This window comes from Marmota monax, unplaced genomic scaffold (assembly GCF_021218885.2).
Source record: "Marmota monax isolate L192 unplaced genomic scaffold, Marmota_monax_Labrador192_F-V1.1 WCK01_AAM20220418_F8-fsc00395, whole genome shotgun sequence".
NCBI lineage: Eukaryota > Metazoa > Chordata > Mammalia > Rodentia > Sciuridae > Marmota > Marmota monax.
The window spans coordinates 176,107-192,919 of record NW_026693011.1 but is presented as its reverse complement, the minus strand read 5'-3'; the positions used below and the strand labels follow the sequence as shown (position 1 = coordinate 192,919).

The 16,813-nt window shown below is 49.8% G+C and overlaps 1 gene segment (V, D, J or C); it reads left to right on the top strand.

Annotated features, from left to right (window-relative positions):
• Positions 1-3,119: 3,119 nt before the first annotated feature.
• Positions 3,120-16,452, top strand: LOC124098383 (immunoglobulin heavy variable 3-11-like). The segment is given in 3 exon segments: positions 3,120-3,208; positions 15,922-16,232; positions 16,417-16,452. Coding segments are annotated over 3 exon segments (393 nt in total).
• The last annotated feature ends 361 nt before the right edge of the window (positions 16,453-16,813 follow it).

The following is a 16,813-nucleotide window of genomic DNA, read 5'->3' as shown; positions in this document are numbered from 1 at the left end:
TGAAATAATAAGCTTGCTTTAATTTGATTTTAATTGGAGTCTGTGGTCTTTTCTTGTGTCCTGGTCTAACACTAGCTATCAGTTTCCTGGCCTGGCAGCTTGGCAACACTAAACACAAAGCAAAGGATGTGGTTTCACTGACGGCTCACTAGAGCACAGCATCCCATCCTGCAGGCCTTCCTATCAGGCCTGAACGAGTTCAGATTCTTCAAGCACTCCTAGCTGCTCATAGCTGCTAGCTGCTAGCTGCTAGCTGTAAACGGAAAGTTATTCCAACATAAACCAGTTGGTTACTCACATGGTCAAATAATGGATTTGACAAATTTTGCCTCAGACTAGGCTACAGATTAGTTCACAGCCATACATGGAATAATAATCCATTTCATTTTATGCCATGTTGATCTCATCAGTAGTTTAGTGGATTCAATTACCCCAATTTGTCCTATGCATTATTAAATATAAACCCCAGGCATACAATGCTTCTCTATCTCGAAACCTAAAGCCATGAAAATAATAAAAAATGCCTTCTTCAGCTCTCTTGAATAGCAGAATGGGCAATTATATATTATATTTTTCTGTCTTTCACATGTAATGATATCTCATCATCAACATCACTAACAATGTCAGCATCTCTCTCCATCAGACAACAGCTGTTTTATTCCAGCCGAATTTTTATAGTTACACTGAATCCTAGGTGTAGTGAGGCAGAGGACAGCACCCTGACACAGGGGTGCCAGATGCCAGGTGCCATGGTGGATCCCAGGCTGTACACACTCAACTTGGTGTCCCTCCTGGGTGTGGGGAGCTCACTAGCTGCTCTGCCCAGTCACTGTGAAGCACAGCCTGGCTGTGGGCCACAGGTGCCCTGTGAGCTGCAGACCCTCAGTACAGGGACCTCTCTGCACGTGGCCCTCACCACCCACCCTCACCCTCACCCTCCCTGCACCTTTCCATATCCAGGGGCCTCTGTCCTCTCTCTTTCCAGGACCTGCTGCAGTAGCCTCCCCACATGAGGGATGGTGTGGTGATGGTCTCCCTCTTCCTGACCCATTTCAGCTAGGTCCATGTTCTCCTGGCCATGCCAGGAGGGACAGGATGCCATTCTTCTGTACCAAATCGCAATCTTCCTGTATTAGAATGCCTATTTTCTACAAAAGCCTTAAGGGCCAATATGTGATCAAGTGTAAGGCTCCAACAGCCCTGGGAGAGGAGTAAGGACACATCTTGTGGGCTGCACATCCCACCTGCTGTGCTCACTGAACAGAGGTCCTGTCCAGCATCACTCCCTGCTACTCTAGGCCACTCCTGAGGCTGAGGGTTCACAAGGAGAGAGCTGTGCTGCATCAGGTTCTGGAGACCAGGGTGCAAATACCCAGGTGCTGCTCCTGACCAGGGTTCCTGATGCTGATGGTAGGAGGCAGGAGGCAGGAGGCAGGAGGCAGACCGGGCTGGAACCCTGAGTGGTGCTGGGGTCCCACTGGGGCTCAGGGTGCCAGGAAGGCTCTACCAGCCCTGGGGAGTCTCCCATTAAAGTGACATTGATCCACCCCTGGGGCACCACCAGTAAACCCCATCATCTATTAGATTCCTAATTACCTGCATTAATAATGTCATCAAATTTCACAAGATACACAGTTCAACTGTGGCCTCCATGAAACACATCAATAATTAAAGGGAACTAAAAGTTCCTGGCAATGGGATGCTTGTCTGTTGGGTCTGAGAGAGCAGGAGATCACAGCTCTGTGACCTTAGTGTCCAGCTGTGCTGCTGCTACTCCCACAGTGACCTCTTTGACATGCCAGGGAATCTCCACCATGATGAAGGATACGCAGGGCTGCCTCCACCAGGTGACCTTCCTTCTCCTGTTATTGCCTGAGCTGAAGGACTCACTGCACATCTGTGGTCAAATAGAGCCACCCTGGAGATGACCCACCAGTGACAGGGACTCACTTGATTAATCCTCCTCAAGCCCAGGACCTTGAGAGGTGAACCTGTCCTCTCCTGGTTGACCCTGTGTGACCCACATGGCTTCTCCTGCACTAGTTCTGCCCCCAGAACCACAGGCCAAGGAGCCCAATATCTGATCACACTTGAGATACTGCCCAGGTGATCAGAGACCAAGGCATCTGGCTGACCCTGAAGGACAGCAGCATTGACTCTGGGAAGAGTAGCCTGGGTTCCACTTGCTCTGCCACAGTCTGACGTCCCCAGAGGCAGAGAGGCCCAGATACCAGGGAGGGCAGGACAGGAGACCCACAGGTGGTCTGGGGAGGGCGGTACAGTGTCCATGCCCTTTGTTCCAGGATGAAGGAGAAGCCCAAATCCAGGGGCACTGCAGGGATGCTCCTGGCATCTGGGACTCTGTAGCTGCTGCAGACAGTGGGGACCTGCTTCCTGGGGACACAGCACATGAGTCTGCAGAGCAGAGGGGAGAGGTGGAAAAGCTGAGCCCTCCACATCTGAAAAGGATTTTCCTCATCTGCATCATCACACACTTAGTCTGAGAGGACAGGGGTCTAGGGACCTGTGCTCCACCCTGCACACACTGCTGCCCTGCTGGGGAGGATGGCACCACTGTGCTCCCACTCTTATGTATCAGTACAGCTGCTTCAAGTCAGCCAAAGGTGAAGAGGGGACTGAGAAGCCAGAGGAAGACACAGTGAGCTGACAGTGGCCCAGAATTCTGAAGATGGACTGTCATCCACCAGGACCTTCATGGTCCTTAGATGGACACTGGGTGCAGCAAAACCATATCCTATTTTTCATCCAAGAAGGGGCTCTAGAGACCCCACTATCCCTGTCCTGTACTGTCCATAAGATGCTTCATGGAGCAGAGAATTTGAGGAGAGAGGCACATGCTTAGACCTTGGGTTATTCCTGTCACATCTTCCTGGACAGCTTGAACAATACATTTAATATTGTGAGTTAATCTTTCATGAATAAAATGTCACCAACCATCTCTAACATGTTCAAGTTTGCTCTGAGCACAGATATCTCTAAGGCCTCCACCCAGAGCTGCTATATAGCAGGAGGACATGCAAATAGGGCCTCCCTCTGCTCATGAAAACCAGCCCACCTGACCCTGCAGCTCTGCACAGGAGCCCAGCCCTGGACTCCCAGCTCAGCCCACTCAGTGATCAGGACTGAACACAGCTGCTCACCATGGAGAGTGTGCTCAGCTGGGTTTTCCTGGTGGCTGTTTTCAAAGGTAATGAATGGAGAACCAGAGACCCTGAGTGTGTGAGTGGACAGGAGTGAGAGGAAGAGTGGAGGATTGCCAGTGTCCTGACCAGGCTGCCTCTGTGTTTGCAGGTGTCCAGTGTGAGGTGCAGCTGGTGGAGTCTGGGGGAGGCCTGGTGCAGCCTGGGGGTTCCCTGCGACTCTCCTGTGCAGCCTCTGGATTCACCTTTAGTAGTTATAATATGTACTGGGTCCGCCAGGCTCCAGGGAAAGGGCTGGAGTGGATCTCATACATTAGTTATAACAGTGGTACTATAAAGTATGCCAACTCTGTGAAGGGCCGACTCACCACCTCCAGGGACAATGCCAAGAACACCCTGTACCTGCAAATGAGCAGTCTGAGAGCAGAGGACACGGCCACCTATTACTGTACTACAGACACAGTGAGGGAACCTCAGTGTGAGCCCAGACACAAACCTCATGCAGGGTGCCCAGGGCCAGCAGGGGGCGCTCAGCACACAGGGAGCTCAGGTCATGCAGGAGCAGGAGGAGAGCAGGGGCAAGGGCTGGATTCCTGCATCTGGGGGCCTCTCATGATCCAGTTTCACCAGGGATCTCTGTGGTCCTGTGGTCTGTATCCGTGTTGTCTCTGAAGACACAAATTATTTTTTCATGCTGTATTTTCCTGTTCTCATTCCTGCCTGGTACTTACACATAATACTGTGGTTCATTTTGACATAATCCACAATCACACAGTGTAATTTTCTCCACTTTGTCTGCAGTATTTCCCCTTGCCCTTCCCTCTCCCTCCATGTGTTCCTTCCTCTATTAGCTGATCTTCCTTCTATTTGTTTACACATTTTCTTTTCATTAATGACAGGTATTTACATGGAATTTGCTCTGGTGTGTTTATATCTGCAAATGGGAATTTTGGTCAATTTCTATCCATCTGTTTTTTCCCTCTCTCCTCCTTCACCCTCCATTCCCTTCCCCTACTCCCCTGCTCTCCATTCTACTTAAATGTTACTCTGTCCCCTTAGTTTGCTGTTCCTTCCACATCTGAGAGAAAATCTCAGCCCTTGATTTTCTGAGCCTGACTTATTTCACTTCCTATGATGTTCTCTGCATGGTCTCTCTCTTGTCCAATGAAGAGGTCCACAGAACAGGTAGAGGAGAGTGTGACTGCGGAGTTGCTAATCACCACCCCCAGAGACCAAGGAGAAATCAGGTCTGATTCTATTGCACAGTTACCATGTACATATACTCAGGCAGCAGCTAAGCAGAGTACAAGCAGCCACCAATACAATTTCTGGTCAACTGTCCCTGCAGTGTCCAATTGAGGAGTGGGCCATGGAGCAAGTGCAGGGACTGCAACACTCAGCCTCACACCCAGGGCTGTGTCTACAGGGTAAGCATTTTGCCACTCACATTACTACCATGGGGGAGGGGTTTGCCACTCAGATGTCCTTAACTTATGCCATGTATGCAGTACTCTATGCACTTGTCCCCACAATTCTCCAATTCCATCAATTTACCAGAAACACTCTCAGTTAATTCTTCTTTATGGTGAGTAAAACCCCACTCTGTACATGTCCCACATTTTCTTTACCCATCCATCTGGTGACAGGCATCTAGGCTGGGTCCATCTCTTGGGTGCTGTGAGTTTCTGCTATAAACACTTGTGTGGCTGTGTCACTACAGAATGCTTAGTTTACATCCTTAGGACTGTAACAAAACGTGCAATACCTGGTCATGTGGTGGTGTCCTCGTCAGCTTTTTTGCTGCTGTGACTGAAAGGTCTGACCAGAACCACTTAGAGGAGGAAAGGTTGATTTGAGGACTCACAGTGTCAGAGGTCTCAGTGCATGGACAGCAGGCTCCATTCCTCAGATCTCAAGGTGAGGGTGAACATCATGATAGAAGACTGTGGAGGAGGGGAGCTGCTCACATGATGATCAGGAGGCAGAGAGAGACCCTCACCAGATACAAATATATACCCCAAAGCTAACCCCCGTGCCCCACCTCCTCCAGCCTCACCTGCCCACCTTCAGTCACCTCCCAGTTAATCCCTTACAGGGGATTAATTCACTGATGGGTTAAGTTCTCTTACCCAGTCATTTCCACTCTAACCCTTGTTGCATTCATACATGGGCTTTTGGGGGGACACCTCACATCCAAACTATAACACTCCACCCTTGGCCCCCAGAAGCTCATGACCACCTCACAATTCCAAATACATTTAGTCCATTTCCAAGATTCCCCATAGTCCCAATAGTTCAAGCCCAGCCCCAAAGTTCAGGTCCAAAGTCTCCTCTGAGCCTCAAGGCAAACCAGCATTGTCAGCTCTAAACATCAAAGCCATTTACAAGTATCCACTATATAAAGGTGTTATAGTTAAAGCATAGTACTTGGGTTTCATACACTGAATTCCAGACCACTCACATATAATCAAATCAAGACTTTATTGAAGCACACCAGTGGCAACTGACCAGAACATAAAGCTGTTCCCCTGATCAGCCCCAAACAATTGTAACGGCACCCCTTATAAGCCTGAAAACCACAAAAGGGATGTTCGGGGGTCTAGCCAATGCAAGCAAGCCAGGTTACAGAAGCAGGAGAGTGCAGGCAGGCAGAGGGATGCTTAGCCAATCACAGTTAGCCCAGTCACCACAGTTACAGAAACAGAGCCCCATTACCCTAGTTACAGATCCCATGTCCCATTAGGTAGTTCCATGTTCTTAAAGCTTTCTGTAGCAAAAGGAAAAATAACATCTTACCCCAGTCATGACCCTTGTACTTGGCATGGTTGATTTACAAAATGGAGTCACAAAACAAAATGGAGTCACGTTTGCTTTTACTAACACAAAGATACAGAGTAAACATCTCCATTCAGAAAAATAGGGACACAGAAGGAAGGGCAGGGATCAAAGCAAGACTGAAATTTAGCTGAGCAGCACGTCCTGGAGCCCCACATCCAGGATTTGGGCACAAGGCATGGTGACGTTCTCTCCAAAGTGCTGCTGAAAGCCCAGTCCTTGTCCCAGATGCCAATCCAATAAGAGGACACGGATATGAGAAAAAGGAGAAAGAGGGTTTATTGCTTTTCAGAAAAAAAAAGGGCACTCTTATCCCAAAGGTGAGATTCTCCCTGAAAGGACACCTGTAGAGTCACACAAAGTCCAAGGACCTTGCCACCCACAGGAATGTCACACAGGATATTTGTTGTCAGTAACAGGAGGCATAGCAACAAGGCTGTCCCTCCAGGAGAGCAGCAATTAGAGAGCAGCTTACAGCCCTCAAGAGGGATCTCCTGAGCTATTTAGGAGTTTAAGCTGAGTAGGGGGATCTCAGGGTACTTAGGAGTTTAAGGTAGGTGGGGTTGGTCTTGGGGTACTTAGGAGTTTAAGCTGGGTGCAGTGATCTCAGGTTACTTAGGAGTTTAAGCTGAGGTGGGGTGATCTCAGGGTACTTAGGAGTTTAAGCTGGGGTGGGGTTGATCTTAGGGTACTTAGGAGTTTAAACTTAGGTGGGGTGATCTCAGGGTACTTAGGAGTTTAAGCCTGGTGGTGTTGATCTTAGGGTACTTAGGTGTGTAAGCTGGGGTGGGGTTGGTCTTAGGGTACTTAGGAGCTGAAGCTGGGTGGGGGTGATTGCTTTTTTTAGCAGACCCATGTTCTTAGGGAGACTGTGAGGAGCCACTTTGAATCATTTGTGTTTTTCTTCCTGGAGCAGAGAGGCTTTGACCAGTCACTGTATCTCATAGTCACCTGGAGATTGCCCAGGTCCAAGAAGTTTGAGGGCATGTCTTCAGACACAGGCGTGTCACCCCATGGATTGAGCTACATTCACCTGTTCCTTTGTGACATTACCCCTGTGCCCTGTTGGGGCTGGAATGTTACATGGAAACTCCCTTTGTGTGTCCCCTTCTCTGTCTTTGGGTGTGGCCCTCCTAGATGTCAGTCAACCTGCTGACAGCAGACATCAGGAAGCTGCACTCAATCCCCTGTCACCTGACCCCTTGCCTCATATGAATGCCTTGTCCTCAATAAAAGGTTCAGCACATTCTCTCTCTCTCTCTCTCTCTCTCTCTCTCTCTCTCCTTCAGGTCATAGGAGCCATCACAGGACACCCCAGAAAAGGTATCTCTGTCTCTTGTGAGATTATTTCTTGCAGCCCAGTTCACCTGGAGTGACCCTGAGTGTTTTAGCTGTGGGGAACATGACAGGAAAGTTAAGCAGCGTTGCCCCAGAGTGGAAACTTTGGAACTGTTAGATAAACAGACACGTAGACCAATGGAACAGAATAGAAGGCACAGAGACAAACCCACACAGTACAGTTATCTCCTACTAGACAAGGTGACACATAAGTTCACTGGAGAAAAGATAACCTCTTCAACAAATGGTGCTGGGAAAGTGGAAAGCCACCTGTAACAAAATAAAATTAAACCCTATCTCACGTGCATGAATCCCAAAGTGGATCAAAGACTTAGGCACAGAGATCCTGCACCTACTGGAAGAAAAATAGGCCCACATCTTCACCATGTTGGCCTGGGATCTGGCTTCCTCAACAAGACCTCCAAAGCACAAGAAGTAAAGTCAAGAATCAATGAATGGGATGGATTTAAACTAAAAAGCTTCATTTCAGCAAAAGAAACAATCAATAATGGGAAGAGAGAGCCTCCAGATTGGGAGAAAATGTGACCACATGCAACTCAGAGACAGCATTAAAATCTAGAATATATAAATAATTCAAAAACCTTAACACCAAAATACAAAAATACAATCAATGAATGGGTTATGGAAATCTACAGCCTCTTTACAGTAGAAGAAATATATAATTGATCAACCATGATAAGAGAAAATGTTCAATATCTCTAGCAATTAGAGAAATGCGAATCAAAACTACTCTAAGATGTCATCTCACCCAGTCAGAATGGAAATCACCAAGCACACAGGCAACAATAAGTGTTGGCAAGGATGTGGGGGAAAGGGTCACCTGGTGCTTCCATCCCTAGTCTTTTTAGGAATCTCCATACTGCTTTCCAGAGGGATTGCACCAATTTGCAGTCCCACCAGCAATGTTGAGTGTGTATATCACCTGAGGAGTGTTTGTGTAACTAGAGGAGTGTGCACGTCACTAGAGGAGTGTGCACGTCACTAGAGGAGTGTGCACATCACTAGAGGAGTTGCACATCACTAGAGGATTCTGCACATCACTACAGGATTCTGCACATCACTAGAGGAGTATGCACATCACTTGAGGAGTGTGCACAGGAGTAAGGTGTCTACATATCATCACAGGAGTGTACGTATCTGTAGAGGAGTGTGCACATTAACAGAGGGTTGTGCTCACTGGTTCTGTGGTCCAACAGACTATGCAAGGTGGGGAGAACTAGAGGCCACTGCCATCACATACAAACCGGCTACTACAGCAAGGACAAGGTAATCAACCCTGGCTGCAGGGTAGGACAGGCTTGGTTGAAATGCAGCCTGCACTTCTTGTTCATGAGCTCCTTTTCTGACCAGTTCACCCTCTAAACAGAGAAGACACAGCTGGCTTCTAATCTGACGTGGCAACAGTGCTTCCCACAGGGCTGAATGCAGGACCAGGTCTTCCTGGCTCGTCCTCGGGACAGACTGGTCAGCCTCTTTGGCCTGAGCAGATGTGCTCCTGTGTGAAGGCAGTGTGTAAACCTGAGGCCAGGTTGTGTTCCTCTCCCTCCCAGTACCTGGTAGCCCACTGCTGGTTCTTAAGGACTGCACTGGCTGGCCTTGTCTCCAGGGAGTCTTGGCCAGGCAATGTCTGCTCCTGCAGGACCAATGGCTCACCGAGGATGCCCCAGTGTCCTGCGTGGGCGGTGGGTTGAAGTCCAGGTTATAGACCCTTCCCAAGGATGGCGACTCTGACCTCAGCTGAGATGGTCTGTAGGTGTTTCCCATGGAGTGTTCAAGTTGACCACTAGATGGGGGTCTCAGGCTTGGTGACCATCAGACACGTGTGCTGTTTAGACTGTCCACTCTTTCCTCCAGCATTTACTCAGGATGGAATCATCGCTTCTCTCATCTTTATGAAAGTAAAATCGACAAAGACAAACCACCCATTTTGGATTCCAGCACGTTTTCCTGTGTTCACCTGGTGTGTCAGCTGCTGGGGGAGGCTGGTCACACCACACCTCAGTGGCCACCTTCATTCCAGGAGTGAGACCCCATAACACTTGTCAGAAATGCAGACATGAAACTTTCCATGGTCATCTGTGATGGTCAGGGGCACATCGCATCTCCAGAGCTGGATCTCCACTGCAGGGACGGTCCTTTCTCCATGTGAAGCAAGTGCAGACCCACCAGGCTTGGTGGAGGCTCCTGGCCATGGGCATGGGGAGGGCAGCTGTGGGAAGCCCACTCGGGGCCTGGCACTGCACGTCCAGCTCAGGACCCTGAAAAGGGGAGGCACACACGCTGCAGAGGGAGAGGGGCTCTGAGAACTGGGCAGGCGGGCCAGGGTCTGCCCATGGTCAGTAGCTTCCACTCACAGCAATGTCTATAGATGATGAAGTGAGCCAGGGACAGAGCCAGTGCAGGACGTCCTGTGCTCAGGTTCCCAGGACCCAGCACAATGCTGTCCTTGAAAGAGTCACCACCTGGTGGAGGGGAACCCAGGACAGCAGCATTCAGGACACTGGACATTTCCTCAATGCCGCAGTCTGGCTGGGCACAATTCAGGAGCCACTTGTCAAAAGAAACGAACTTTATTTTTAGAACCACACACACCAAACCACACAGCTCCTCAGGAAAAACCTTCAGAGCCCAACTGCCACCACCGGCTTCCCACAAGCCTCTCCACCTCCCCCACTCCTCCTGCTCTTGAGGCTGATTGGCTGGGTCGCGTGGGCAGAGCCAAAAAAAGTCCCCCAATGAGCAGCTCCGTGGTCTGAAAGGGCAGGGAAACAGCCCGATGAGCATCACCACAGAGGAGACAATCAGTTGGCAGCTAGAAGTTTGCTGGCAGCTGGAAGTTTGCTGGGGCCGCTTCGGCTGTGGCTCTCAACACCTCAATATGATTTTCCCAGTCCCTGACCACAGGTGCCTGTCTTCATGTTTGTGTGTTTGGAATTGTTCCTACCTTTCTGATTCCTGGGGGTGTCTGAGGGGTGGGCATGCAGCCTTCCTGCAGCATCTGGCAGAACGTGGTGGTGAGGCCAATGGCCCTTGCACAGTCACCAGCAGATACTTTTGATAGCAGGTCTCCTTGCTCACAGGAGATCTCGTCAGTGTTTCCAAACATTCATTGGTAAGTTTTCAGGGGCCTTCTGTGCCCATCAACAGACTTTCCAGATCGCTGGCAAATATGTCATAATGACACCTCATGACCCTGTATTTCTGTGCATGGGTTACAATGTCTCCCTTTATATCTCCCCCTTTCTCTGATTTTTATTTATTTGCATTTTCTGTCCTGTTTTCTTGATTAGTCTCACCAAAGATCTGTCCATTTTATTTATCTTTAAAATCGAAAGCTCTTTTCATTGATATTCTGTAGATTTTATTCTCTGTTTCATTTATGTCCACTTTAGCTTTGCTTTTCCTTCCCTCCTGGTACCTGTAGCTTGGTTCCTTCTTGCCTTCTAGCTGGGTGAGCTGGGGCAGCTATCTGTCCTGAGTCTCTGTGTCTTGAGCTGAGGCCCTGACCACTCTGACCTTCCCCTGGTGCTCCTTGCTCTTTCCTGCAGGTGTTTCTAGGCTGAGCTTCCACTGTGGTCTGCTCCAAGCACCTTCACAGTTCTTGCTCTTTCCTCCTTATGGCTTGGGTGTTCCAGTTATGTGCACACCCCCTACATAGGTGCACACCCCCTAAAGAGGTGCACACTCCCCTACTGAAGTGCACACTCCTCTACAGAGGTGCACACTCCTCTACAGAGGTGCACACTCCCCTACAGAGGTGCACACTCCCCTACAGAGGTACACTCCCCTACAGAGGGGCACACTCCTCTACAGAGGTGCACACTCCTCTACAGAGGTGCACACTCCCCTACAGAGGTGCACACTCCCCTACAGAGGTACACACACCCTACAGAGGGGCACACTCCCCTACAGAGGTGAACACTTCCTACAGAGGTGCACCCTTCCTATAGAAGGGCACACTACACTACAGAGGTGCAAACTCCCCTACAGAGGTGCACACTTCCTACTGAGGTGCACACTCCCCTACAGAGGTGCACACTCCCCTACAGAAGTTCACACTGCTTACAGAGGTGCACACTCCCCTACAGAGGTGCACACTCCCATACAGAGGTGCACACTCCCCTACAGATGTGCACACCCCATACAGAGGTGAACACTCCCCTACAGAGGTGCACACTCCCCTACAGTGGTGCACACTCCTCTACAGAGGTGCACACTCCTCTACAGAGGTATACATTCCCCTACTGAGGTGCACACTCCCATACTAAAGTGCACACTCCCCTACTGAAGTGCATCATGTAGACCCCTCCTGGTTTTGTATACAATTCACAGTTTCCAACCCAAATGTCCAAGACCTATCTCAGAAACGCTGAAGGAAAGCCCTAAGCCTGCTCATAATGTAGATAAATATATGAATTAGAATGCACGTTGGTGTATGTGAGCTGTCTGTCCCTCACAGAGAGGCTCTGTGACACACACACCCCACACCCAGGCCCCCTAAAACCAGACATGTCCACTCCTCATGCAGCTGTGTGGCCTGTGGATAGGGGTGGCCTGAGCAAGATCTCAGAGAAAATGGGGCTCCCTTGGCAACAACTCAGGAGGGAGGGTGGTCAGCCCTGCACTGATTGTGGGAGCTTCAGGTCGGCTCTGCCACTGGCCTCAAGTCCATGACAACACCCAGTGTCCAGGACCACTCTGACTCCATCTTGATGTGAGGTGACCCTGAGCCTGAGAAGCGCCAGGACACCTGGTTGCTTGGGGGAAGCAGCATGGAGCCTGCCTGGGTTTCCAGCCACTGTGGCTGCATTGCAGGGTCACAGACAGGGACACCTGGGCTCTGTCTCTGCTCATGGCAGTGCCCAGCCTGTCCTGAGAGTCCAGCCCCAGTCTGGGTGAGCATGAGCAGTGGCAATTTTTATATCCCAGATTGTCCTAAGCTACTCCTGGTTCATTCCAGAAAGTTAATTCTTTTTTTGTTTTTCCAAAAGATGTTCATTGGCAGTTAAAACACTGATTTTTATATGCTAAACTTATAAGTCCCTCATTTAGTCTTTTATATTTTATATCAATGCAAGACATTTCTGCACCAATCAACAATACTTCTATATTTTAAATATTTTATTTGAGCAGTGTAATTATATATAATTATGTGGTTTACGTTGGTATATCCAAAATTCAAAATGCATACACAACATTTGGTAGAAGAGTCATTTTTTCCTGCCTGTGTTTTCTCTATGAAATTTCTCTACCTATCATAATCTTCTCAAATTATTAACTATTTTTCTTTATACCAAATACATATATAATAACTTTTATTTACCTTATGTTTCTAATATCTTTATATGTCTGATTAATAATCATATTTTGTACAATATTTTCTTCATTAGTGAACACAAATGATATTAGTTCTGATAAACAGAATTTTCCCAACTATTTATTTCCCAGTGGATTAGTTTCTGTCTCCTGTGTCTCACTGAATCCTTTGGACTTGCTCTGGGGGCCTCATTAAGCTCCTTCCTGGCCCAGGTGGATACTGGGATCACTTTCCCTAAACAAGACACCCCTCATTGCATACAGTCTGTATTTGATTGATTAAACTTGCTTTATTTTGGAAAACAGGCACCGAGGATAGAATTCAGGGGGACCTTGACCACTAGGCCACATCCCCCACTGTTCTGTATTTTATTTAGAGATGGGGACTTACTGAGGTTTTAGTGCCTCACTGTTGCTGAGGCAGGCTTTTAATTTGAGATCCTCCTGCCTCAGCCTCCTGAGCCCCTGGGAGAACAGGTGTGCACCACTGTACCCAGCTTATGCCTGGTTTTATAAGTATAAAATTAGGATTTAGATCCATAAATTAGATTTAGAGATTTGACAGTTTAATACATTTTGAAGGATGTGGGTGAGAAATGAGGTGTTCTATGCAGTGGTCTTTCTCATGTGAAGGTGTTTCATCATCAACATCAATAAGAATGTCAGCATCTCTCCATCAGACAACAGCTGGCCATTCCAGCTGTATTTTCACACTTACACTGAAACCTAGCTCTAGTGAGGCACAGGACAGCACCCTGACACAGGGGTGCCAGGCGCCATGGTGGATCCCAGGCTGTGCACACCCAGCTGCCCATCACCTGTCCCTCCTGGGTGTGGGAAGCCACCAGCTGCTCTGCCCCAGTCACTGTGAAGCACAGCCTGGCTGTGGGCCACAGGTGCCCTGTGAGCTGCAGAGCCCCAAGACAAGGCTCTCTTTGCATGTGGCCCTCACCACCCACCCTCACCCTCACCCTTCCTGCACCTTCCCATCTCCAGGGGCCACTGTCCTCTCTCTTTCTAGGACCTGATGCAGCAGCTTCCCCACATGAGGGATGGTGTGGTGATGGTCTCCCTCTTCCTGACCCATTTCAGCTAGGTCCATGTGCTCCAGGGCCATGCCCAGGGCCAAAAGGGCAGGATGCCATTCTTTTTGGCAAATTACCTTCTTTCTCTGTGGACAGCATATTATCTACATCTCCATTAGGGGACACACGGTGATCATGAAAAGTGCTTCAACACTCATGGGACTGGAGTTACGGTCAGGCCTCTTGGACACATGTCCCACCTGATGTGCACACTGGACAGAGGTCCTCTCCTTAAGCTGTAGACTGACTCACCCAATGTCTCGGCTGACCTCAGGTTGGTCTCATGTCAGGTGTTGGGGCCTTCGTGGTCATGCTCCCAGGGTCCACTACTCATGCATAAGGACACTTTGTAGTGGTCACATTCTGACCATGTGCTGCCTGAGTTGAGGCCTACCCAGAGAATCCTCTGTAATGCATCCTCTAGAGTAAGAGCCACCCCCACATTCTGGCACCCTGTGTGCCTGCAGAGTGAACACCATGGGTGCTGCCAGTTCAGCTCTTGGGTGACTCTTCCAGCTCCTGGATCAGAGCTGACACAGAAACACCCTTTGCCCAGTCCCAGGGCTGTGTCCACCTCTTTAGATGTTCACTATGACTACCACAGGTCCTAGCACCAGTGTGCTGAGTCCAGTCTGTGCTGCTCTGAGCAGCTCCTGAGGCTGAGGGTTCACAAGGAGAGAGCTGTGTTGCAGCAGGTTCTGGAGACCAGGGTGCAAACACCCAGGTGCTGCTCCTGACCAGGGCTCCTGAGGCTGCAGCACCACATGGCAGGAGGCAGGAGGCAGAGAGAGGAGATGGGGCTGGACCCCTGAGTGGTGCTGGGGTCATCCTGAGGGCTCAGCCTGCCATGAATGGCCTCTACCTGCCCTTGGAGAATCCAGGTGGACAGGCCCAGGGTGTCAGTTGTTCTGTCCATTCTGGGGTCATGTGGGCATGGAAAGGGCGACAGGGCAGCAGCATTCAGGGCATATGGCTGTGCTTCAGGAGGACCCCAGACACTTGTTCCAGACAGATGCCCTTCTTCCCTTAGGTCTGACTGCACACAAGGAGGAAGGGAAGCCTACATCACAGATGACAGATTAGATAGATAGATAGATAGATAGATAGATAGATAGATAGATAGAAACACTCATAAATACTGAAATAGGATAAACCAATCCTCACCCTCAACACAACAACAAATCCATGAAGACACTGGCTGCTCCTACTCCCAGGCCCCTCACAAGATGGGGCTACTCCTGGCCCTGTGGACTCAGCCCATGACAACTGGAAGTGAGGACAGAGCCTGGGTTTCTCCCTGCCCACACTAGGGCCCTGTGCCCACCACAGTTGGCAGCAGCATGTGTACCTGAGTATTCTGTGCCAACTGGATGCTCCTGAGCTGAAGGAGGCCCTCACAGGGAGGCACAGCCTTCCCCCTGTAGGGAGCCTCTGAGGCCCTCAGCTGGATGCCTCCCTGGAGAGCAGGTGGCAGCAGAGGGGAGAAGACACACAGCACATTTCCAATGCAGGAGGGTTCTGAGGACCTCACAGGTGTGTGCACCTGGGAGCTGGAGGAGGGTCAGGGCAGCAGTCATGTACAGGTTGAGAGCAAAAGACCAGGTAACCAGTCACTCTTGCCACACATGAGCTGTTGGACACAGTGAACCAGCACTCAGGCTTCTGTGTGATTTTACATCTGCACCAGGGAGTTAGCACAGACACCTCCACCATATGATCTATTTATTATTACTAAATAAATTAAAATAAGAGAAAATAAAATCAAAATAAAAGAAATTCTCCCCTCCTGACTGCTCCTCTGTCCACCATGCTGCCCATGACACTCCCATCTGCCCGCAGATCTGCTCTACCTGGGCTTCCACCCAGAGCTGCTATATAGCAGGAGCACATGCAAATAGGGCTCCCCTCTGCTCATGAAAACCAGCCCACCTGACCCTGCAGCTCTGCACAGGAGCCCAGCCCTGGACTCCCAGCTCAGCCCACTCAGTGATCAGGACTGAACACAGCTGCTCACCATGGAGAGTGTGCTCAGCTGAGTTTTCCTGGTGGCTGTTTTCAAAGGTAATGAATGGAGAACCAGAGACCCTGAGTGTGTGAGTGGACAGGAGTGAGAGGAAGAGTGGATGAGTGCCAGTGTCCTGACCAGGCTGCCTCTGTGTTTGCAGGTGTCCAGTGTGAGGTGCAGCTGATGGAGTCTGGGGGAGGCCTGGTGCAGCCTGGGGGTTCCCTGCGACTCTCCTGTGCAGCCTCTGGATTCACGTTCAGTAATTACTACATGCACTGGGTCCGCCAGGCTCCAGGGAAGGGGCTGGAGTGGGTCTCATACATTAGTGGTGGTAGCAGTGACATAAACTATGCCAACGCTGTGAAGGGCCGATTCACCATCTCCAGAGACAACTCCAAGAACACCCTGTACCTGCAAATGAGCAGTCTGAGAGTCGAGGACACAGCCACCTATTACTGTGCTAGAGACACAGTGAGGGGACCTCAGTGTGAGCCCAGACACAAACCTCCTGCAGGGTGGCCAGGTCCAGCAGGGGGCGCTCAGCACACAGGAGCTCAGGTCACTCAGGAGCAGGTGCAGAGGGAGGAGGGAGCAGCTCAGCTCAGGCCCTGAGGTCCCTGCCCACCAGCACCTCCTGACTCCACCTTGCCTGCAGATACTCAAGGTCCCTCCTCTGCCAGATCCCCTGTGAGGTGATTCTTCTCTAGGTCTTGCTTGTCTGGAATTCTCTCAGCACAGACCAGGCAATTTTGCAGATGGAGATGAATTTTCAGGGACGTTTCCTGAACAGCACCTTTAAAGTGAACTGTATGAATCTTTCATTTCCTTATTGGGGATTGAATCCAGGGTGCTCCACCTTGATGTCCATTCTAGGTTTTATGTGTCTTATTTGGAGACAGGTTCTCCCAAAGATGCCCAGGCTGACCTTGAAGTTATGATTCTCCTCCCTCAGCCCGAAGTGTCCCAGGGACTACAGGTGAGCTCCCCACACCTGCTGAACTTTACACACTCCTGATGCCATGTCTCACTCCCTGTCTGTTCAGGTGATTCCT